Source organism: Petaurus breviceps, unplaced genomic scaffold (assembly GCF_028583685.1).
Source record: "Petaurus breviceps papuanus isolate PSGF00001 unplaced genomic scaffold, PetGlider_PUasm1.0 140, whole genome shotgun sequence".
Lineage (NCBI taxonomy): Eukaryota > Metazoa > Chordata > Mammalia > Diprotodontia > Petauridae > Petaurus > Petaurus breviceps.
The window spans coordinates 41,640,989-41,664,456 of NW_027185698.1; the positions used below are offsets into that span (position 1 = coordinate 41,640,989).

The 23,468-nt window shown below is 40.3% G+C and overlaps 1 protein-coding gene across 1 annotated transcript in view; it reads right to left on the bottom strand.

Moving 5' to 3' along the window:
- Positions 1–1,087: 1,087 nt before the first annotated feature.
- MSANTD1 (Myb/SANT DNA binding domain containing 1) overlaps positions 1,088–23,468 on the bottom strand; it is a 40,121-nt gene continuing 17,740 nt past the window's right edge. Inside the window, exons 2-3 of the mRNA XM_069074187.1 lie at positions 20,044–20,328; positions 1,088–2,405 (exon numbers count right to left, since the gene is read on the bottom strand). Of these exons, the coding sequence (XP_068930288.1) occupies positions 2,165–2,405; positions 20,044–20,328 (526 nt within the window). The 3' untranslated portion in view covers positions 1,088–2,164. The remainder of the gene's footprint in view (positions 2,406–20,043; positions 20,329–23,468) is intronic.

Sequence of the window (23,468 nt, forward strand, 5' to 3'; positions counted from 1 at the left end):
CAAAATGTCTAATACAAAGGCTAAAAATATCTCTTATGTAAACATATTTAAAGTTGCTATTCTATGGTGACCAAATAATCAGATCAAATGAGCTAAAGCTAAAGCGATTTTTAAAACTGAAAGCACTTTGTAAATGTCAACTATAGCTATTATTTTCTCATGATGTCAATTACTGAATAGGCTTTTACTAGGGTTTTCTGCTTTGGGACTCCCTTTTTTTTAAATTTTCCTTTATTTGTTTTATTTTATTTTATTTTGGAGGAGCTCTATAATTTGAAGTAACCTGAGATCATTGAAAGTGATTGAACTGGTGTGATTCTGCTGCAAAGAAACCATGGGGGCAACACAAGGTCCCTTCAAGTTCTTATAGGGAATTTTGTTGTTGCTGGGGGAAGAAGCAAGGCTGCTAATTAAAACCTAATATTCCTTTGGATGATAATTCATATCACTCCTTCAGGATTTCTAAAGACCCCCAGGTTCATGTGGGGTGTGGGCTCCCTCCACATCTTAATAGGTAAACATTGCTGTAGCCAGAATTTATCCTCTGGTGGTCAGTCTTCTAGAGATGAACCTCTGTGTACTTTGTTAAGACTGGTCTTCAGAGAGACGCAGCCTGCCATTGCTCCCATACTCAAAGTCTTTCCTAGTTGGTAGAACTTCTAGAGCTAGTATTCCCCCAAGATAGCCTTTAAGAACTCAAGGTCATCTTTGTCCCTCAGTGAGATATCAAAACAGGATTTGAATGGAGGTGTATCCTCTGACCCCAAATAAATGTGCATGGAGAAAATAGTTGTACTAGCAATGAGGAGACCGGGGCTCTAGTTGTGGCTTAGTCATTAACTAAGGCAACTTGAGTGAGACATTTCCCACTCCCTGGGCTTCAGTTTTATTATCAGGAAAATGTAAATAATCCCCTGGAAGGACTGTTGTGAGGATAAGATGAGATGATGGTTGCAAAAACACTTTGAAAAGTATAGAGTGTAACTAAAGTGTCAGATGCTATTCTTTTTATCATCATCATGCTTATTTGGGCAATAGAAATGCCTAGTCTCTAAGGCGGCAGATAAAAATCACACACAAAGGTAGCTCAGCTCATCTCTGTTTATGAGTTATATACGTCAAAGGCTATTTTCTTAACAATGTACAAGACAATAATTGGGGAGATGCCTGCTGTTTCTCCTTCAGAAGATGACATTGAATTTTTTTCCCCCTTTGACTTATATACATTTTAAAAAGGAATTTTCAGGACAATCTAATTGATGATGTCATTCATTGCTTATTTTTCAAAGTGAACTATTATTCCATTTAATAATGAAAAAATTATACATTTATTATCAAAAGCAATTTCAAGTATTTTTTAACAATTATTATATATGTATATATGTGCACATACATATATGTATATACATATATATGTGAGGTTGGTACTTTTTTTGTTTGGGCACGAACACGGATTTTCATGATCAATATTAAGGCCCATCAGACAGTGAGTTTCAAATCAAGTGTATTATTTGACCTACACTGGGATCTCTTAAGGTGGAGGTTGAGGACAGGGCACTTCTTTGGCCAAAGCCAGAACCAGTAAGAAACTTTATGCCCCATTCCTAAAGATGATCTCTCATGTCAGGTCCTATGTCAGAATAACCTGATCCATGACAAATTTGCCCAAACTTCCAGGCTCAGAATGACCCAGAAATAGCACAGTAAAAATTCAGTTCCTGCAAGCTAAAAGTCCCTTGACCTTTGAAAATACAAAAATAATTAAGACAATTAACCTTAAGTGGAATGTTATGCTTCAGCACTTCAATGATCTATGATTTCAATGGTGTGAATCTCCTCCACAGTTTAATTAAGTAGATAGTCTTCATGAGTAGCAATTGTTGGAAAATTCATCCCCCATGGTAAACCTGGTGATGAGACAAAGAATTATGCACCCTCCTTTGCTTGCCACCAGAGTGTGGGGCTGGCATAGGCTGCCATGATTAATGATTTTTTCTTTTTCACCCACAGCTGTATTTCTTGTGCTGGTTTAGCTTTCTCTTTTCCTTTTTTCTAAGATGTTTTGTCTGTCAAATCCTATGAAGAGGCCACGTAATGTGGGTGTGGACAGAGGATCTTTACATGATAGGACGGGGCTGGCAGGAGAAATGGATGAGACCGATAACTAGACGTTGGACTTGGAGATGATCTTTTCCAGCAGGTTCATCATGCGCTCCTGAAGCTGGAGGCTCTGGACCTGGATGATGTTCTGTTGGTCAAGAATCCGCCGCACCTCCCGGCAGGTTTCTTCCATTGCCCGACTCAGTTTCTTTTGCTCCTCCAACATTGATTCCATCAGTTTGAGTTTTTTCTTTTGGAAATGGCAGCTCTGCACTTTCCTTTTTTTAACTGGTCTTTCTTCTGATCTGAAATAAAGGGAAGAATAAAAACTAGTGAAATCTGCTATCTTCTAAGGGGTTAACAGTTTGGGGCTTGCTCACTCATTCAATTTATTTCACTTATATTCAACTCAGAATTTTTTTTAAGCATTAAGCATATGTGAGGCACCATGTTAAGTGCTGATAACACAAAGACAAAACCAGAAACCAGTGCTTGTCCTCAATAAGCACTCATTCTATTAGGAGAGTCAGACGTGTATACAGATAAGTGAAAACAAGATAATTTGAAGAGGGGAAAATTACTAACAACTGGAAAGACTGAGGAAGTCTTCTCATTAGCAGGTAAGACGTACCTCGGCCCTTGAAGGATCCTAAAGATTACAAGAGGTGGCAATGACAAAGTCCCTGAAACTGATATGTTTCTGGCTTTGTACAAAAGAATGACCCATCCTCAACCCCCACCTTGGGAAATTCCAGTATAGATTAGCCAATTCATTTGATTCAAAACTCATTGTCTGATGGGCCTAAATATTGCTCATGAAAATCCATGTTGAGGCCAGTGGATAGAGCACTGGCCCTGGAGTCTGGAGGACGTGAGTTCAAATTTGGCCTCAGACACTTGACTACTAGCTGTGTGACTCTGGGCAAGTCACTTAACCCTGATTACCTTGAAAAAAAAAAGAAAAAAGAAAATCTATGTTCGTGCTCAAGCATGAGAGAGACTGAAAGCAAAGAGATGGGAATTGGAATATTGAGTTTGACTAAACAGCTAGCAGGCAATTTGGCTGCAATATAGAATTGATGAAGAAAAGCAATGTAAAATAAGCCTCAGGGTGCCTACATACCGTATAATGGGAATATAGTATGTAGATAGGTAATGCAAAGTATATAAAGAGCAATGGAAAAGTGTTTTAGGACCAAGAATGAGCTCAGAAACAGGAAGAGCCAGGAAAGGTTTAATGTGGGAGATGGCAATTGAGCTCAGCTTTAAAGGAAAGTAGGGACCCTACAAAGTGGAGAGGAGGACAGAGTACATTCCAGATATGGGGGCAGGAAATGGAATACTGTATGGAGGAAACACCCACCTGGCCAGTTTGACTGGAATAGGAAGTAGGGAAAAGGGAGTGATATGAAATTAGCTAGGAAAAGGGTGGTGAGAGCCAGCCTGTGGAAGGCTTTAATTCCTTGGTTGAGGAGTTTGTATATTTTAACTTAAAGGCAATAGGGAGCTGCTAATGATTTTTGAACGAGGGGATAGATAACGTGGTCAGATGTATTTAGAAACTATGGAGAATGGATTGAAGATTGAATGGATTGAAGAGCAAAGAAGGTGGAGGCAAGAAGACCAAATAGGAGGCTATTACGTGGTCCAAGTAAAAGGTGATGGGCACTTCTAGCATAGAAGGGCACTTCTAGCATAGAAACTAGCATAGAGGCCATAAGTGGAGATGGGAGAGGAAATCAAGAGATGTTGTCGAGGTATGATTGATAAGACTTGACAACTGAGGAGATATCAGCGAGGTGAGGGAGAGGTAAGAACCAGGTATGACCCCAAGGCTTCCAAACTCATGGTTGTCTCCTCAAAAGAGATGGAAGAGTTTGAAGGAGAGATGGCTTTGGAAATAAGTTATATTTCGGACATGTTCAGTTTAAATGTCAGGTTGACATAGGTCGCTCTTGGAGATTTTAGAGTAGGAGAATAATAACATGATTTCACAGACTCAGGGTTGCTCCACTGGGACCAGGCCATAAAGCCCAGAAAGGGTTTGCCATTGAGCCCTTCCTACTACGGCTTTAACTTCTAAGGTTTTAATGAAAGCCTGACCCCATTTAAAGAAAATTTGATACGATGAAATCTAGATTTACAAATAAGATGAAAATTGAAGTTACCAACATTTCCAAAGGGTTTACTTTGCAAAAGAGTCACTAAAAAGTTTCTTCAGTGAGAATAATAGAATGTAGAGCTAGAAGGAATTTTAGCTTTCTTATTAAATCTATAATGATTTCCTTTGCAAAAAAAAAAAGTCATTTTTACAGAATTTTTCAGGACATCTGTTAACTAAAGCAAGCACAATGGATAGCACAATAAAGAGGTGTCATTTTTCTTGGGAGATTATGAGACATATGACCTCGAAGGAGCTGGCAGGGTTAGGGTGCATGCCATGTCTGATGATATCTGATCAGGCTCAAATGAGGATCATTATCCAATCCCAAGAGATGACAACAGAATAAAGTGATCAATTAGGGATCAGTTTCATAAATGTAGGGTCATGAGTGTATGCGTGTGTAATTTTAATTCATGTAGAGTAATGTCCATTTTAGGGGTGAGGGGATCAGTCTTTATTGTACCAATTCACAAAATGGGCATCTGTTACTGCACAAACACAGCTTTTCCCACAGGCTGCTCCCAAAGGAATCTCTTGTTCAGAAGATGAAAGGAGAGAGCAGAAGGAATTGCAGAAGAGGCACCAGACAAGCAGCACCGTTTTGGAACTACCACATTAAACTTGAATGATAAAAAAAGGCAACAAATTGTATGTAGTTGGGGGTGGGGGGAACTACATAACAGAAATTCATAGTTTCATGTGTAATACCCTTTTTGTATGTTGAAATGCTCTTATCTGTTAATATTTATTAGTATTATAATAAAATAGAAATTTGAAAACAATAGAATAAAACAAAATAGGGGTAGAAGGTTAAGGTTAACTGCAAACATTAGGGCTCAAAAGAATGTAGAAATAGTCACTGCATTGAATGAGTCAAAGTGAAAACTTCCTTCTGTTTGGCTTTATTGGATTTCTGCCTGACTATAGACCAAGCTTGCTTGCTTTGTCCTTTGCAACCCAGTACTTGATTCAACTTGTTCTTCTGGGTTTTGGGTATGCTTCTTGCCCTCAGTCTCTTTGTTTGTGATAATGCGTGTGATAATGTCTGTGTGATAATGGACCTTTATACCTTGTACAGCCCCATTCCACTTCTCTCTGGTCCCTACCTGCTTGCTTACTACCCAATGATAACTCATCCTTTGTTTCTAACTCCTTGCTAATAGAACTTATTGTTGTGGACTTCCCCACTTAGACCAAGCTATCTTGCCACATACATGGAGAACCCTCTACACGCCAGATCTTTCCCTGAGTTCAGTCCTGGGGTGAGTCAAGGACATATACTCAAACAATATACTTCTTATGCTTTCTTTCCCTCTTCCTTACAATTCCCCACCTTCCTCCTTAAGTGGTTTACAAATAATTAACAGGCCTTAAAGATAATCAAACTCATCCAAGAGTGAAGACTTGACAAAGTACAGTAGCTGCAAACTGTGTTTAATGTTCTTTAGGCAGTGAATCTATGACCATTGTTACACTCATCTCTCCCTTAGGGAGAACACTTTCTTAACTCTATACCCTCCTAATTAACTGTCCTTCCACCAAGTCAATGACTTCGGCCATGAGACATTTTTCTAAAACTCATACTTCTTTGAGTTCTCCACTCAGGTGGATGATTCAGTGACCCAGGCCAAGAAGTTGGGAGATCCAGACATGCCAAGAGACCATCAAGGCCAGAGTAAAAGCATTCACCAACCGATATTCTGAGTACAGGGAATGAGTGAGAATGAAGAGTCAAAGGTAATTCAGAATAATGATAATTGAACCGAAATACGCTGTTGAGATAATTGAAAAAGTGTGAAGAAATAAGAGGATCCAGGACACAATGTTGGAGGACAGCTATGGTTGGGGCAGAAGATGGATGATGACAATTCAGCAAAGGAGACTGATAAGTAATAATCAATTAGACAGGAGGAGAATCAAGACAGCAGTCACAAAGGCTAGGAGGTAGAGATGTGCAGTGGAGGAAGGTGCCCAGGATCAGAATCCTCGGAGAAGTCAAGACCAATGGGGACTGAGAAAAAAAAAATCACCGTATTAGCAACTAAGGAGGCTGATGACTGTGGAGGATGCAGTTCCAAGAAAGTGAGGGCATAAGAAATCAGATTGCCAGGGGCAGAGAAGTGAATAGAAGGTGAGGAAGTGAGGGAATGCATGTAGATTATGGAAGGGAGGAGAGACTTAGTAAACTAGCTTGAGGGGATCAAGTGCAGGTTTTCTATGGATTGTTGGGGGAGGCAGGCCAAATTTGAGGCCCAATATGTTTGTAGGCAACAGGCCTGGAGTCAACAGATTAGGAAAAATTGATGATGGGGAGGTGGGAGGGCATCATAAGGATTCAAAACACTCCAATGTGGAAGTGAGAAGATATGATCAAGGACACAAGTAGAAGAGTAAGATTTGGTAAGGAGAAAATCTATTCCTTTCTCTGAGACTGTAGCAAAGGAAAAGACAGTGGGAAGTGATACAGAAGGGTTTTGAAGTTATAGAATAGGAAAGAAGTAATTTATAATGGATGTCCTCTATTTTCTAAACAAAATAGGAAAGTAGGTCCTTTGTTGAGTAGGAATGGGAAGACATAAGATAGAGAGTTTAAAGGGAGAAGCGATAGTCTGAAATAACCACTGGGGAAAGTAAGAGAGAAAGAATAATCAGATTGCTATGCAGCAGTCAGGACTCAGTTGGTATTAGATAACAGAAATGTGTTGTGGAGCTAAGAAGGGTTGTATGACTTTCTTCAGTGGCATCATGGAGCTCGTGTGAACAATGCAGATGGCAGGAGTAACCCAAGGTTGGGGTTTGTCAAGGCTCCCTATTTCCTTTAAGATAAAATACAAACTCACTAGCTCAACATTTAAAATGTTCCATAATCTGACTCCAACCTCCCTTTCCAGCTTTATTTCCTATTATCCCTCTTCATCCATTCTACTTTTCAGTCAAGTCAGACTGCTAGCTTTCCTGAAATAAATATTCTGTTTCTTCACTTAGGATATTTGCATAAGCAGACCTCCCCTGGTTAGATCTGTGCTTTAAGAATATCAATTTGGCAGCTCTATGGATGATGGATTAGAAGAGAGAGAACCTTGAGATGAGGGACAAAATAGAAGCCTACTGCAATAATCCTGGCAAAAGATGATAAGAAACTGGAGTGTGGAAGAAACTGATGATGAAAATAAGGGATGATAAAAACCTGGATAATGTGAGTGGAGAGGAGATGGATACAAGGGACATTCACATAAATATCAGAATTGTAAGGGATGGTAAAGGTAGTCCAGTGCAGCCTTTACCTGAACAGGAAACTTCTATGCTATCTCTGAGAAACGATTATCCAGGCTCCACTTGAAGATATGGTAGAATGGAAAGATAGTCAGATCTGGAGTCAAAGATCTAGGTTCAAATCCTGGCTCTGTTGCTTTACAGCCCAACCTTAGACAAATCACTTTATTGCTCTAGGTCTCATTTTCTCCCTCATAAATTGAAGAGGATGAACCACATGTCATATGGGATCGCTTCAAACTCTAAATTTAGGATTCTAGAGTCCAGTGAAGAGAAACACCTCACAAGGCAGCTCATTCCTCTCTGAGGCTGTTTTAATTGTTTGGAAGTTTTCCCTTACAATGAGCCTGACTTTCCTATATTTAGGTCATTTGCCATATTGGAAATATGAATTGAAATTGAGTCAAAAGATATAAAAATAATTTATAGGGGGAGATAAAAAGAAGAAAAAGGATGAGGAGAGAGAGGGAGAGAGGGAGGGAGGGAGGGGGGAGAGAGAGAGAGAGAGAGAGAGAGAGAGAGAGAGAGAGAGAGAGAGATTCATTTTATAAGCCTTTCTATCTGTTATGAGTGCTTGTGAGAGCTGGCCATGGAACCAGAAAGACTTAGGTTCAAGTTCCAGATCTGACACATACTGTCTCTATGGCCCTGGACAAGCTCCCTAACTTCTTAGTGCCCTAGACAACGTCTTAAGGACTATGAGCAGCTGCTGACCTGCATTGCTGGAGGGAGGATTCCGACCTGGGAGTACCCAGAGAAGCCACAGATCCAGTCCCTATCCCTTGGAGGAAGTCAACTAAAAAAAATCCCGTAGGAAATTGTTTAAAACAAATTCTCCCTCTGCGCTTCCCCATGATTTTGCCCCACCTATTCCAACATGCATATTGCCCTGCATACATTTAAGAGAAAGTTCTACTCACAGAGATCTTTCTTTCCATGCTATTTATAACACAATAAATATATCTGTGTGAAGGATGAAAAAAGAAAAATCCATTAAGTGCTTCTAGGTTTTGTGGATCTGGAAGTTATAGCATAATTGGGCTTTTACAAAATAACCGATTTCAGCATCTGTGCACCATATACTACACCCTATGTTGTCACTTCTACCATCTGTTTAGATGGCAAACATTTCCCCCACTGTACATACCCCAAACATAACACTTCTTCATGCCTATTAATTGGTTCCTCACTTTTAGGTGATAGGGAAGCTAAGTGGAACTGTAGATAAATCACTGGGCCTGGAGTCAGGAAGACCTGAGTTCAAATCTAGCCTCAGATGCGTACTAGCTGTGTGACCCTGGGCAAGTCACTTAATCCTGTTTGCCTCAGTTTCCTCATCTGTCAAATGAGTTGAAGAAGGGAATGGCAAACCACTCCAGTATCTCTGCCAAGAAAATTCCAAATGGGGTCACAACATGTTGTGAACTGAAAAAACAACTGAATGTAGACTGTTAGGTGGGGGAGGCAATTAAATGGGGAGAATGAGCCATGATGGGAGAAGGTGAGAAAGGAGACAGATTTCCAGCTTTACTTGCACCTTGATAGAAACACACAGGCTAACCATCTGTGCAGGCCCAGTGTTAGAGGGAGAGAGCTGTTAGAAAGAGCTGCAGAACAACCTGGATCTAAGCCTTCACTGGTACATGGTGTCATGTGGATTATATGGGCCCAAAGGGAAAGCAGTTCCCACTGGAGGGGAGTGTTAAATAATCCTTTGGGTAAAGGGGAGAAGAATTCTTCTTGTTGTAGAAGGTGGATTTTTTTTAATCAAGTTAATTAGGATTATTATACCTTAAAAGGGCCTTCAACACCATTAAGTCCAACCAACTCCCCTCTTTTTACAAATTGAGAAAACTGAGTTACAAAGAATTTAAGAGATTTGCCCAGAGTCTCACTGCTAGTGTCTAAAGCAGGATTTGCATCTGAATCTTGGCTAAGACCAGCTTCACTAGGTCATACAGTCAGTGTCTCTAAATAAAACCTACCTTTTTTTATTCAATGTCTAATTAGCTGAGACTCAAATCAAGGTCTTCTTACTCCAGGCCAAGTGTCTTTCCAATACATACTATTTGTTTTCTCCATTTAAAAACAAAGTAGATGCCCTAGAGACAAGGAACTGGTCCAGTCAGGCTTGGAGGTCCCTTTCGTTCCCAGGCAGAAGAACAAATATAAGAGGAGAGACCTTATTTACAGTATCAGTGGGAGGGCAGAGCAGTAAGACACATTTAAATGTAGTAATGTGGTCCCAGAAATCTGAGGCTTTCAAACAATCGCCCTATTAGGTGATAATACTGTGGGTAATTAGGCTAGATTAAGCGGGCAACAATTGGTCATAAATCTCCAAACTTTTTTGCTTGGCTTTCTCTTGTTTTCCCTCTCTCTGGGTAACTGTAATTGAATACATATTTGGATTGTAAATTTTATTTTTGCCATCAGCATTGGAATTTTAATTTCCAGATCTTTGTTGGAAATCTCCTCGGTGTGGGGTTATTATGTTAATAATAGGGAGTTGAATCAATTATGTATCCCCCAGTCCTAGGTCCAAAGACTGTCTCTAGGCACATTTCAATAATTGCTGAAAACTCAGGAATTCTTGGGCTGTGAGTTACAGAAACTTCTCCAGGGATTTCAGACCTTACTGATGTGCACTGATGCTAAGACTGAAGCTGGCTGAAGTTAAGTGACTTCCTAGGGTCACACAGCTAGTAAGCATCTAAGGTTGGCTTTGAATTCAGGTGTTCATGATTCCAAGCCCAACACTCTCTTCATGATACCATCTAGCTGCCTCATGTGTGAGTTCATCTTATTGTCTCAAATAGGTTATAAGGTTGTTGAGGACAAGGGCCACGTTTTATTTATTTTTGTACTCCCACAGTGCCTGGCACTCTGGGTACCTGCAAAACATTTGGTGAATTGAATAGAATACTATAAAACTTGTTAGAAGGCAGAAGGGCTTCAGCATTAATAACTTACTCTTTAAGGCAGGGGTTCTTAATCTGGAGTCAGATCTACAAGCAGTTCATGGATAGATTTCAAAGGGGGCCAAGAGCTTGGATGGGGAAAAATACATCTTTATTTCAGTATAATTGGGTTTCCTGTGAAATCAATCCTATATATTTTATTATGGGAAGGGGTCTGTAAGCTTTACCAACTTGACAAAGGGACCCATGACACACAAAAAGATTAAAAACACCCTCTCTAAATAAGCCAGGTGGCCATTTGCATGGAATGATTCAACGAGGGCATAGTAAAAAATATAATGGAAAGAAACCTGGACTTGGCCCAAAAAACTGGGTTTGCATCTTGGCTGTGACACGTACTGGCACCAGCAACTGAAACAAATTACTTGTCCATTCTCAAGTCTCTGCTATGAGAGAGCTTACCAAGTTGGAGAGATGGGCTAGATAATGTAGTCAGATTCAGGACTGATTGAAAGACTGGACACCAAAAAAATTCTTTAACAGGTCAACATTAACCCGAATGGAACTCTAGGGGAGCATTTCATAGATTAGACCTTGATCCTGCACTATTCAACATTTTGGGGTGTGAGCAGGATAAAAACATAGATGGTATATTTATTAAATTTGTAGACAGAACAAAGCTGATATGGATAGCTTATCACCAGACTCCAAAAATGTACAAATAATGTACAACAGAAGCAAGGTCCAAAAAGATTTCAGCAGATTAAAGTGATGGGCCAAATGTAAAATGAAACAATACAGGTAAATGTAAAGACCTGCAATTGGGTTAAAAAATTAATTGACACGGGGTAGCCAGGTAGCACAGTCCCCAGTGTCGGGATGACCTGGGGTTCGAAGCCGGGCTCAGATACTTAGCACCACACCCAGAAATAACTGGCTGTGTAACCTTGAGCAAGTTACTTAACCCCAATTGCTTAATAAAAAAAAATTAATTGATACATGTATAGGATAAAGCAGGTATGACTAGACTACAGTACTTGTGAAAAAAGCAAGGGAACTATAAAGCTTATGAATATAGCAGCCAAAAAAAAAACTAAAACATAACTTTAAATTGCATTAATAGAACCATAGTGGCCAGAATAAGGGAGGTGATAATCACAATATATTCAGAAGTGTTATATTCAATTCTGGAAGCTACATTTTAGGATGGACAATGACAAACTGAAAAACAATCACAGTGGGACAAGCAAGATGGTTCTAGGTCTATCTGCTGGGGACGTTTAACATGGAAAAGACATACAGCAGACATGATGGCAGTCTTCAGGTATCTAAAGAACCAATAAGGCCCTTCAGGGTGAAATCAGCAGAATCAGAACTGTACACTCACTGACGACAACTATTTTTTAAGAAAGAAAAAGGAAAAGATAACAGGGCCAAAGAAGTCAGGATTTCATATAGTTTTTGTTATAAGTTCAAGGATGTAGGTATGATTTCCCCCCTTGTTTTGTATGTTTTTGTTATTTATTAAGTTTATAATTTTAATTAGTTAAAATATTTGAAGGCCCATTATTAAGGAAGAGGGTTTAGATTTATCTTGGCTATCCTAAGAGAACAAAAGCAGGAAAACAATTTGGAACTCTGCCCAAATGGCTATAAAACTATGCCACCCTATGGCCCAGCAATAACACTACTTTCTGTATCCAGAGATAAAACAAACAAGAAGGGAAAGGACCTATGTGTACATAAATATTTATAGCCGCTTTTTTAGCAGTGGCAAAGAATTGTCTATGAGTTGGGGAATGACTGAACAAGCTGTTGTTGTATATGATTGTGATAGAATACTATTGTGCTATAAGAAATGACAAGCAGGACACTCAGAAAAACCTACAAAGACTTATACATGTACTGATACAAAGTGAAATGAGCAGAACAAGGAGACCATCGTACACAGTAAAAGCAATATTGGTATGACGATCTCACCTTGTGAATGACTTCGCTATTCTCAGCAAGACAATGATCCAAGACAATTCTCAAGGACTTATGACGAAAAATGCTATGTATCTCCATAGGAAGAACTGATAGAGTCTAAATGCAGATTGAAGCATACTTTTTCTTTACTTTTTAATTTTTCTTGTGTTTTTTGTCTGTTTTCTTTCACAACATGACTAACATGGAAATATGTTTTATATGATTGCACATGTCTAACCTATATCAAATTGCTTTCTCAATGGGGGGGAGGGGGAAGGAAAGAGAAAATTTGGAACTCAAAAAATTTTAAAAACAAATGTTAAAAATAGTTTTTACAAGTAATTTGGGAAAAAATTAAATGTTAAATTAAAAAAATAAATGTATAGGGCAGCCAGGTGGTGCAGTGAGTAAGAGCGCTGGCCCTGGCATCAGGAGACCTGGGATCGGTTCCAGCCTCAGATACTTGGCACCCACACAAAATAACTGGCCATGTGACCTTGAGCAAGTTACTTAACCCCAATTGCTTTAAAAAAATGAAAATAAATAAATGTACACGTTTAAATGATAGAAAATTCTATCCTCCATATTATACAGGTATTTATTTTGTGACAAGTCAAGTTGGATGCATTTGGTGAATACTCAATATCTCCATTAGACACCGAAGTACAATTTTCAAAACTTACCTAAGTCATTCAAATGCCTTAACCCAGCTCTTTATATGTGAAACTAGGGGTGGATAACCTAGAGAACAGTAGTCTTATAGGGAATTAAGGACTATGTCTTGGGAAAAAAGGCTAGATTTATTTTATGTTATCTATCACCGGACTACAAGACTAGGAGAAAAAGGTAAAAGTTAAAAAGATAGGGATTTCCCTTCAACCCAAGGGAAAACTTGCAAATAATGGGAGCACTAAGCAAAGAGAATAGGTTGCTGCCAAGTAAGGTAGTAAGTTCCTCGTCACTGAAACTTTTTTTTAGCAGAAGCTGAGCGCTATCAGGATTGTTGTAGAGTTACTGCACTAGCTACGGCATTGGACTAAAAGATAATTAAGAGATTCTCTTTTACTAGATGAGCCTCTGTCTCCTTCTCTATCCCCAGAAACTAAAGCCATATTCTACTCTCTAAACTTTTCTTGCTATTAGGTAGATGCTGAATGAGCACAGTTTATGGATCAAATACTCTATGACCTTTCCTGAAGGCAAAGCAAGGCAGAATTTGTACAAGGATTATGAAAATAACAAGGAAAAATCACACCCTGATCATATCCAAGATGAGAAGCTTCTAAAGTCATTAACGAGCTTAAAGATTTATTGTCCTAACCGATGATATAAATTGAAAAATTGACAGAGATAAGAAGAAAGAGGAAGGAGGGCAGGAATAGCCTAAAGTGGAAAGATTTACCAAACAAAATTTTTTTTAACTCTCTCTAAAGTAGGGGGAAAACCATTACATAAGTAGGTTTTACCACTATTGTACCTGAATGAGCTCTTCTGATTGGGTGGTGTCAAGTTGATTTATTGGCTTAGCATACAGGTCTCTGAAGTGCTAAACTGTGATATCATAAAATCAAAGAATGTAAGTTAGACTAACATCTTCACCCTATAGAGGAAACTGAGGCCCAAAAAAGGGATGGGAATTGCCCAAGATCATAGGTTGTACCAGAAGTCCACTTTCTGCCCTCAATACTACCTCTTGTGACAATGGCCAAATCTCTCTTTCTTCCATGTCTCCTCATCCTTATATCCCCAGCCTGCATGTCTCATTCTTCCAGGGTCCAGAGTTCCTTCCACTATGGCAGGCTGTTTATCTGAAGGGCAGAACAAACTGGGGCTGACACTCAATGGGGCTGGGCCACAGAATATGGACCCGATGGGCCAAGGCAGGGCAGACTTTGAGAAAAGGTGAGAATGAAGTTGAAAAAGTAGTTGGGGAACATTAAAGACAAACATCCCCAACTTCATTAAGCAGAATGTTAACTCTGCTATTTCACCCCTACTTTACCCCCCACCCAAGTCCCTGATATGTACTGACTCCCAGCCCTGGGAGATGAGTAAGTGTCATTCTCCACAACAGTCAGCATCAGCCAGGTGTTCAAGGAGGCTGAAAAGGACAGCTGTGCCTCCGGAATTCCACCTGGAAGAATTAGCTGTGAGTAGTTCATCTCATGTTGGTTCCAAGACCAGGCGAGAACCTTTCCAGGGCTGGCTCTCTTCTCCAAAGAAACCTTGTTTCCAAGAGCAAACATTTACCCAGAGGATTCCCATGCCCCATGTCTTCTTTTCTGTTTGCATAGTTTATTAAACCATTATTCTTCTCAGCAAGGAAACAAGGTTCCCAGTTCATTTGTAGCAAACTGCAGAGAATATTTTTCTTTTCCTTTTTAAATTATATAATTCTGCGCCTTTCATCTAAGGGAATAACATATGGCTTGGCTAAAAACTATTATGGTCAGAATCCATAGGGAACAGCAACCAGACAGAACACCTTTAATACTGACCAAATCCAAGATGCCTTTCCAAGGTTCTGGGAAGTATTATCCACTTACAATAAGGCAAGCTCTGGGCAGCCATAGCTAAGGTGTATAGGTAACCAAAAGGCTCATGGAACCTCATATTTGGGATCTCAGAGGTCATCCAGTTCATCTGGTACCTGAATAGAAATTTCTGTTACACCCCTGACAAGTGGCCATCTCATATCCACCTGAAAACCTCCAGGGATGGGAAACTCAGTCAGTCATTAGATCTAAACTTGAAAGGGACTGCAGAGGTCATCTAGTCCAACTCATTTCACAAGTGAGGAAAAGAAAGCTCCCAGGAATTAAGGGACTCCCCCAAGGTCGCCCAGGTTAGGGGTAGCATAGTTTGGATTCAAATATATGACCTCCAAAGCTAGCTCTTATTTCATTCTTGGAAAGCTCTGCCAGAAAGTTTTCAGACTCTTTCGGAAGCTGTCCTTCATTGCTCTTACTTCTGCCTTCCAAGTTCAAGTAAAATAATTGGAATTCCTTTTTCACATGATAGCCCTTCAAATACCTGAAAACAACTATCATGCTCCCTCTCTCCTATGCTGTTCCTCCTTCAGGTAAATATCTCCAGTTCCTCCGAGTGATTCTCACATGCTCTTTTGGAGGACAGCAGGGCTGTTACCTGCCTTATCCTAGACGCTTTGAAGCTAGATACTACGTATAACATTAGTAATGTGCCTTGAGATCATACGACATTTTTGGCTGCCAACTCATACTATTAGCTATTTTTGAATTTACAATCCCATAAAACTTTCAAGGTTCGTTTTGTTTTGTTTTCATTTTTTCCTCTCAAACAAATTTTTCCTCTCAACTCTTATCAAATTTCTACTCTTGTACTATACTTTAATTGATTTTTTAAAGCAAATGTAGGACTCAAAATTTTATCCTTAATAAATGTTTAATTTTAACAGCTTGAACCTATCCTTCTAACCTTCTGAGACCTTTTTTATATCCCATTTCTGTCATTTCAAGTACAAATTGAGTAACAACCACAAAAAAAATTTAAAATGGACGTTGAGAAATTATCAAAAATAAGCTTGGTCCCAAAGAAGAGATGAGAGAAGACATCTTCTACTTCTGTGCTACTAAAGACAAGGACAAAGTCCAGTGACACTGTTATGGACCTCCTTCCAACTTGGCCTTGATTCATCACTCTTTAAACCTTAGTCATTCAACAACTGGGACCTCAGAGACATCTGCTCTAACATGTATCCGAATAAGAATCCTATCTACAAAATGCTGGACAGTTGATTACCTCCTGAGGCAGCCCATTGTTCTTTTCAATAGCTGGAATTGTTTAGAAGGTTTTCGCAATGTCAATTTAAATCTGCCACCTTCTTCAGCCTTCTAGAGCCAAATAGAAACAGTCTAAAACCACTTTCATATGACAAGCCTTCTAATCCTGGAATTCAACTATCATATTCCCATTAAGTCTTTGCTTTTTCAAATTAAATGTCTCCAGTTCTTTCAGCTGAACCTCATGTAGCTTGATGTGAAAACCCTTCCCCATCCTTGTCATTTTCCCTTGGACACTTTAAGTCTATTGATTTAATTCCTTTCCGAAAGTGAGGCACTGAGAATATTATCCAATACCCCAAATGTAGTCTGAATGGGACAGATAGAATTCTCCTACAACCTGGATTCAGTGCTTCTTTTAATGCAGTTTCATATCAAATTAGTTTGGAGGTTATCATGGCCCACATTTTCATTCACACCTCCCCCATTTGGTACTTGGGTAGTTGGTTTTCTGACTCAGAACTTCTTAAGACTAGTATAACCTTAAATTCCACCATCAGAGAACCACGGCCTTAGATATTGTCCTCACCAGTGTCAGGTTTTGTATTGATCCACATTAAATTCAATCCCAGTTTAATTTTCAGAATACTCCCTGATAAGTGCAAAAGAGCAAAGTGCAATCCAAGACAAGAAATATCAGACCAACAGGGCCAGCTGGGGAGAGAATAAAGAGAATAAGGTTCCTTGGGGATATGGTGGGGCTTTATGAGGAGAGTATAAAGGGAACAAGTGGGGTCAGAAACCGAACAGGGAAAGAGGGTATTGCAGCCAAATTTCAAAGGTGATTTTATGATCTGGCCAAGGATCATTCCTAATCAGTTCCAGGCCTGGCACCTCCTTTTCAAAAAGTCAAAACCTCAAAATGACAGTACAATGAGCTGGGATTCTAGGAATACCTGGACTTCAAGCAGTATTTGTCCTTAACATCTCATACAGCAGACCTATCTTTGTTACACTGAGGGAGTTTCCTCATTCACAAGGTTGAGCTAAGCCATTTCCAAGACCCCTTCAAGCTCTAAAGTCTCTGATCCTATGATCTAGTTTGAGGTTGGGAAGTGGGAGAAGAGGGGAAAGAATGTCAGTATCCATATCCCACTTGTCACCCACAACCCTCCCTGCCCTCCTGTCACAGCAGGGTGGTCTAGAGTGGTTGCTGATTCAGCCGTGGCCATAAGCACACAAGGTATACTCTCTGTTGAGGCCACTGAGCAAACACTGAGCTGTACAGAGCTCTCCACCCTGTACCCCCAAAGAAATCAGACAAGATGCATGCATGTCTGCAAGGCTCCATGATGCCAAGCTGACGAAATGAGCTGGAAATGGACAAAATACAACTGGTCTATACTGTCTGGCATGCCAAGTTCATTGTTTTAATAGGAATGAAGGCGGTACTCTTAGCCCTGTGTCTAGTATAAGATGGAATGGAAGGACAGGGAACATGCAAACATCTGAGCATTCATTCAACAGGAGGCTGGGGAACCCTGGAGACTCCTAGACCAGGGAAACACAAGCTGAATTAAAAGGGGCATCTGAAATCCAGGCCCCTCCCTTTTTTAAACCATGGTTTAACGAGCTCTCTTCTCTCCCCACTTTCTCCTCTTTTAATTCTTTCTTTAGCCAGTGTCCTAGCATTTAGAATTTGTGGCATACTGCTTGGTGCTGGTTTTTGTTCTGTCTTATGTTATTCTGATTGTACTGTATGTGTCTTGTTTCCCCAGTTAGATCATGAGTTTCTCTTCCTGTGTCCTTCACAGCAACTCCTCCTGGGATAGGCATAGCACAAAGCAGGTCCTCAGTAAAGACTTGATGACTAAGTTCTTGGAATGGATGGATGGATGAAAATATATATATACATATATATATATAGATGTGTATATATGCACACATATATATATACATAGAGAGAGACAGAAAGAGAGGAGAAGAAGGGAGGGGAAGGGAGGGAGGGGAGGGGCTAGGAGGGAAGGAGAGGAGAGGACAGGAGAGGAGAGGGATGAACAGACAGATCCATCATTAGACCTAGAAGGGAATTTAAAAGTCATTTAGCCTCTAATGCTATGATTTTATAGATGAGGAAACTGAGGGCTGGAGAAAAGAGATTTGCCCAAGGCTTCACAGGATGTAAATGAGAGAGCTAGGATTTAAACCTAGATCTTATGACTCATTGATTCCAAAGAGAGACATCCCAGCAATCTTGCAGAGAGGGGCATTGACCAACAAGGAGTTGATCTCAGCTCTCTATGTCTGAACCTATGGATTTGGGGTCAGATAAGAGAGGATGTTTGTACCATTTCATTAAAGCGTTTTCACAATATTGACCCACCCTACCTTTCTAGGATTATCTCCTACTTCCTTTCATGTACCCAAAGTCTCAGCCAAACTGGATTACCCTCTGTGAACTGTTTTGTACTTTATTTCTTTTCATATAACATCACGATTGCTTGGAATGCCCTTCCTACCACCTCTGTCTGTCCAATTTCTGTCTTCAAGGCTCAGCCTAAATTATTCCTTTTCCACATGAAGTTTCCTTGACCCCAAACCAGAAGTGACCTATCTCTTCTTTCTCTGTTCTTAATAACATGATACACTTTGCACTTCCAAAGTTGTACTTCCACTTTCTGTTTTGTATAGTTCACATAAATGCATCTTACCCCTTCTACAAGTTTGAAGACTCCATAAGAGTAGGGGCCATGAAGGAGGAGAAGGTAAACGAAGAGAAGGAGGAGGAAGAGTGACTATATTTTGTTTCCAGTACTACCCACAGTGCCTAGGGCCTTGCCCATAGGAAGTACTTGGTAAATATTACAGCATACCTTGAGGATTCTCCTCTCTTTCCATTCACCAAACACGTTCTGTTCCAGCCCCAGGTTACTCAAACATCATGGGCTCATGATAGCTTAGCAATGCCCCTGAACTTCCTCTTATAAATCTGACCTAGTCAACCTATCTCTTTATGTTTCAGAGCTTTTGCTGCAGGAGGGCAGAGTTCTTTAGGTTACTGACCAAGGTGTGAAGCAGGACAAGCTTTTGTCTGTCCACACCACTTTATTTATCCTTTTCAGGCTTTTATGGGCCTTGATCATAGTCCCTCAACTTCACCTTTCCCTTGCAGGGAAGAGCCCAACAAGGGGGGCAGGTCACTGAGCCTTCACTCTCTCACTTGCCTGTCTTGTGTCCAGACCTAAGATGAGAATTACATGGTACAAATAGAAATTTACCAGGGATTTCCAGACAGACAGTAATAACAGAGAAATAAAGACATTGATTATAGCTGACAAAACACATGCATTATCTCATCTGATTCTCTTGCCACAACTGCAAGGTAGGCAGAATAGACATTATCAGCCCCATTTTACAGATGGGGAAAACTGGGGCTTATAAGAAGTGACTTGCCTAAACAGGTGGCAGAGCCACGACTAAAATGCAGGGCTTCGGACCTTGACCCTGGCACTTTCCCCTGTGAATGGAAGGTGATTCCTAAGTTAGTTAAGCAGGAAGATACTTTAGAGATCTAGTTCAACTCCTTCATCTTATAAATGGGGAAACTGAGGCTCAGGGGGGTTAAATAGGGCCACAGTATGGAGCAGAGTCAAGATTTGAATTCAGATTCTCTGATTTCACATCTGGCACTCTTCCTACTATGCCAAGCCGAGGGGCTGGTGGGGGAGAGGCAGTGGAGAGAACGACTCGGCAACATGGGGCAAAGATGGTCGGGAGGGCCCCCCACCCCGGCCCACCACAGCCCCCGGCCCCATTCGGAGGGGAGGCTTGGAAAAGGAATAAATGCAGACACTACCTTAACTTAAAAGAGAGTAAGCTGGAGGAGCTCTCTGAGCGGTCATCCTCGTAGCACTCTTCCCTTCCTTCATATGAATACTGGTTATACGGTAAGTACAGAGGGGTGGACTTAGCGGACGGCGACAGGGACGCCTCGGTCTGGGACGTGGAAGGCCCGGGCTGCTGGCTCTCCTGCAGTTTCACGTCATTGTATTCAGTGACTTTGGACAGTATTCTATCAATGGTTATATAATAAGGCCAGTCGGGTGGAACAGACTCGCTATCAGTCATGCATTTTAATTTCCTGCAACGAAAGACACACAACAGTGAAGCGTGATAACATATGCATGGGACACACACAAATATCTCAGGCGAGCTTTTCACACCTCTCTGCCTAGGGAACCAGGCTGGGTCCCTGTGTCTTCCATTGAAAAAGGAAACAAAAAAAAATCACATGGACATCTGATGCCAGCAGTACATAGGTCAGGAAAGCCCACAGGAGCTGTATAGAACAGCAGGCACCCATCTGGAAGAAATTAGGGATAAGCCTTAAAAGAAGTCAGGTTTATGGGGTCTAAAGTAGGCGGGGCTCAGGGTCCTGAACTAGGTTAGGTTTAAAAGGATGTCAGGCTCTGAGTTCTGAATTAAGTTAGACCTTTAAAAAAACAAAACAAAAACAAAAAAAGTCCCTAGGCATTAGAACTCAGAATTTCAATATTTCATGGAACTGTGACTGGGGGCTCTCCCTCCCCTGACATACTGTATGCCCCCTACATCTTAGTAAATGGTCCATATGAGTTGCTATGGCTGAAAAATGCAGCCAACCTGGTGATGACCCTGAAGAGACCCACTAGATTTTTGTGCTGGGCTGCCATAGCAATGAAGAGTTCAGGGTCACTTCCATACCACCACCAGGCTCCTAGGAATAGGTCCTGCTTCAACTCTCTATAGCATTCTCTTTAAATATGGGGAGAATAGTTTACTTAAATGAGACAATTTCAGAGTCTCTTAGAATTCTCCCCTGCCTCTTGAAATTTCTTTCATCTGTAGGCAGTTGTCTGAAATGTCAAATTCAGGGTTCTTTTTCTTTAGATAAAAGCTTCTGATATCTATTAAAATGTAAATCCCAATGAAGATAATATCCCAAGTTGTTCTATGTGAATGAAAGATATGTGAGCAGTTTAAGGTAAGGAATTGGTAGGAAGAGCCAGAAGGACACTGACCAACTCCCAAACTAAGGACACCTAAGATCTGGGGAATGACCCAGAATGGGGAAGCTGAAGGCATGAAGACAGATGTTGCTAGGTTCTAGATTCTAAGAGGGCTGGCCTAGCTTTCCCAAGTTCTTATGGTTCTGAGGAATAAAAGGGCTTGTGACAATTTTTTGAGTTACTCAAAATCAATGGTCAAGAGAAGTCTTTGAACTCAGTGTACAATCTGTAAAATTTCCCAGTGTGTAGCACTATCTTACCTGGTTCCAGATTTATTCACTTATCAACTATTTTTTTCTTCATGCCTACCATAGCCTTGTAGAAAAGAACTCTAGACTGGGAATCAGGAGACCTGAGGTTCATTATTTCCCCTCTCTGGGACTTAGTTTCTATCTGTAAAATGAAGCCTTTGGACTAGATGATCTGATTCTGAGATAGTCCTAGGATGATGTAGGATGAGAGAAGAAGTCATGAAAACTCTGCTCCTAAGCTCTTTGGTCAAGAAATGTCTTTGAATTCAATGGCAACATTGGTTTACATATTGAAAAACTTTCCAGTTTGACCAGTATGTCTAATATCACAAACTAGACTAGTCATACAACTTTAGGCAAGTTAGTTTCCGTTTCTGGGATTTAGTTTCTTCCAATGTATAATTAAAGGATTAGGGTATCTGATTTGTAAGATCCTTTCTGGGTCTAATATGATAGTATCCTATGAGAGCTACATGGTATATATGATTTGAGTGACACTTAGAAGGTTTTCCTGCCCCCCAAACATCTTCCTTACCAGCTTGTTATGGTACCTAAAATTCAAGTATTAGAGAGTCATTCCTTTTGACTATGTCCCAATCTAAAATACAAATCCTTGGATGGTTGGGAAAAGGATTAACAATAAACCATTATCAAGTATTCATGCCTTAGTCTACATTAATTAGCTCCTCGGCAGCTTAATTCAATTTCTGTTAAGTGTCTTCATGCGCAAATCACTGCGTTATAAGGCCTGGTCTTGAATCCCAGCTCTCCTTTAGAAAGTCTATGGGCCTCAGTTTCCTTATCTGCCAAATGAGGAGGCTGGACTAGATGAACTCCAATGCCTTTTCCAGATTAAAATTCCAGGTTTCTAAAATTTGATATACATCAAATTATGTATAATTGCTAAATATATAAAATGCTAAATATGCCTTCATCTAAATCCCTGATAGGCCAGACTGTGTTAAGGATAGAACCCTTTGACAACTCAGGAGAGGTTTCTTCATGTTGAAATCTATCCATCACTGATCTTTAGATCATTAAGTCATTTGTGAATCTACAAGAATACATGATGGACTTTGCTAAATGCCTCATTGAAATCCATATATATCTTTTCCTAATCTTCCAGAAGAGAAAACCAGGTTAGCGTGACATGACTCATTCTAGATGAACTCATACTGATTTGTGGTAATAACCACTTGCCTTTCTAAGTAACCACAAACTATTCACTCAATAATGAGTGCTAGAATTCTGTCAGGAATCACAATTGAGCTCTTGGCCTGTAGTATTAAACAATCGCCTTCCCTTTTTTAAAAATTGAGGTATGTGCCATGTCCGGTTCGGTAGCACTCTTCCTGTCCTCCATTGTTTTTCTAAGATCAGCGGTAAGGTTGGCAATCGCATCTGCCAGTTCTTTCAGTACTCTTGAACTCTCCCAAGACAAGTCAGAGTTCTGTGGAGAATAAGCCAGGGAAGGAAGAGAAGTCCCAGGCCAGTTCCAGCCCCGATGCTGACACACTGGGACCATGGTCAAGTCATTTCCCTTCTTGGTGCCTTTGTTTCCTCCTCTATAAGATGATGGGGACAAGCTTGATCTCTGAGTTTCCTTCCAGTTGACATTCTATGCTTCTATGGGATAGAGATACACACAGACACACATACACACAGAAAGATGGAGATACTTAGAGCAAAACATATAAAGACAGAAAAAAAATTAATACAAGAAGACAGAGGTACAAGTAAAACATGACAAGAAGACCAAAAAGAGAACTATCAGCCACTCTGTCAATAAATATTTATTAAGTGCTTACTATATGACAAGCATTGGGATATAAATATGAAAAAAGAAAGACAGTTCCTGCTCTCAAGGAGTCTACAGTCTAATGGGGGAAGACAGCACACAAAAGGAGCTGAAAAACTGGCAGGGGGCAGGGCGCAGATTTAAGAGCCATGGATGGTGCCTGACTTGAGGCTTGGACGACAAG